Source organism: Olea europaea, unplaced genomic scaffold (assembly GCF_002742605.1).
Source record: "Olea europaea var. sylvestris unplaced genomic scaffold, O_europaea_v1 scaffold571, whole genome shotgun sequence".
Lineage (NCBI taxonomy): Eukaryota > Viridiplantae > Streptophyta > Magnoliopsida > Lamiales > Oleaceae > Olea > Olea europaea.
Window position 1 is genome coordinate 10903 of NW_019264047.1, and position 1765 is coordinate 12667.

General features: G+C 34.7%; 1 protein-coding gene across 1 annotated transcript in view; it reads right to left on the minus strand.

The window, feature by feature from the left end:
* LOC111389235 (peroxisome biogenesis protein 12) overlaps positions 1-1441 on the minus strand; it is a 10952-nt gene extending 9511 nt beyond the window's left edge. The window contains exons 1-3 of the mRNA XM_023014125.1: positions 1157-1441; positions 893-998; positions 451-608 (exon numbers count right to left, since the gene is read on the minus strand). Coding sequence (XP_022869893.1) covers positions 451-608; positions 893-998; positions 1157-1264 — 372 coding nt within the window. The 5' untranslated portion in view covers positions 1265-1441. The remainder of the gene's footprint in view (positions 1-450; positions 609-892; positions 999-1156) is intronic.
* Positions 1442-1765: the final 324 nt, after the last annotated feature.

Here is a 1765-nt window from a genome sequence, read left to right on the forward strand (position 1 = left end):
AAAAAAGGCAAGCAGATAACCATCTTTGTGAAGAAGCATTAACTAAATGAAAATGAAGAAACATAATCCAAAGTAAAAAGTAGTCAAACAGAGCATGAAACCAAATACTGTCTGTGACCAATAAGTTTGTCCTATTTGAAACTGACTTACACCTCATTTTACTCCTGCAAAAGCAAAGATGATCAATGGAGTAGTCTTTTGTGTGAAGTTTATTACACTTCTTTTATCCTTCCTTACACTAAATAAACCAATGATAATTTCAATCAACAGAAGTGTTTGTTTAATGTAAAAATTTTCACAACTAGCCATTTGGGGACAGAGGAAAAAATGGTATTCAAACTTTTTGATGTATTAGACATAGACATGACACCATAAAAGCAGAACAATCTTGTTAAAAATCATAGAGATTCCTACATTGATGCAATTTCTCAAGTGAATAAGTACTCAAGAATTATTCACCAGAAATACAACTGAGAGAACTTTTTGGCGCTTCTCTAACCCAGTGTGATGAATTTCATCACCAGAGTCTGTAAGTTTAGAATTCTTCTTCAGTCTTAACCTAACTCCTCTTCTGCGCAGGCCATATAATGATTCCGCAAAAGAAGCATCTGAGGAAACACAAAATATCAGAGAGTGGTATTACTAAACACCACAAAATATTTAGTTATACAGTTCATCAATGCAACTCTTAGCAGTCAATTTAATTGCAAAGTAGCCAGTCACCACCAAACTATTAGGTTAAATTTTAATCAATGTAAAATTCCGACCCATAAACTCCATATAACTCTCGTTAAATGCTAAAGCTCAATGATTTCATCTTAATTTATCCAATAAATCCTAACAAAATTCACAGTCTAAAATCTCCAATAATGTAAACAAAACAGGGAATTACCTGTGGTACGTAAACTATGAGTTTCCAGAACTAGCATAAGCAAAGCAAAGAATTCATCTTCATAGTCTAAGATTTTATGAATGAAGGGTCGTCTCAAAGCCAATACCTGACATTAAATTTGCGAAATTCATATCAAATATCACCGGGAAAAAAAAACAAGAAAAAAAAGCAGAAAACCTTACAATAGAGTAAAAAGATAAAAAAAATAAAAAAAATAAAAAAAGAACAGAAAATAGACTCGGCTAATTGATGAAGGAAGCATACACCAAATGAGTAAGTTAGGGCGGCACGTAGGCTTGACGGGAGCTGCTGAGCAGCGGACATCTCGAAGAACGTGGGACGCGTCCCTTGTCCTCCCACCTGAAACAACATCTCTCTCTGTCTGTCTTTACCACTCTACAGACAACGCACCCCCTCAATGCTGCGCCGGGAAGAGTTTTCCCCTCCGCCACAGCTCCGTCGCGCCGGGAAGAGTTTTTCCTTTTCTCTATCTGGGACTCAGGTACGGTAATAAAAACGAGTTCTCTATCTTCTTCGCTTTTCCGTCACGATTTCCAATATGTATGCGTTTATTGCATTTTTGTACCCCAGGAAGTTTATGATTTTCCAATTGCCCCAATTAAGAAAAAATAGTTATTTTAAACCCCTAAACTTACTTTCATAATTTCAAATAAAAAATTAATTATTTTAAAAACTGCACTCACTCTACTGAGATAAATTGTTCACTTACTTTCAAGTATCAACTTCAATAAGACTACCGTTTTCTTAGATTCCCATATATGAAAACATAAATTTTAAAGAAAATCGTGTATATCAATCTCAATCTTTGTAGTGCCTTTCACTTTTACCCCAATCTATTTTCTTAATGAGATA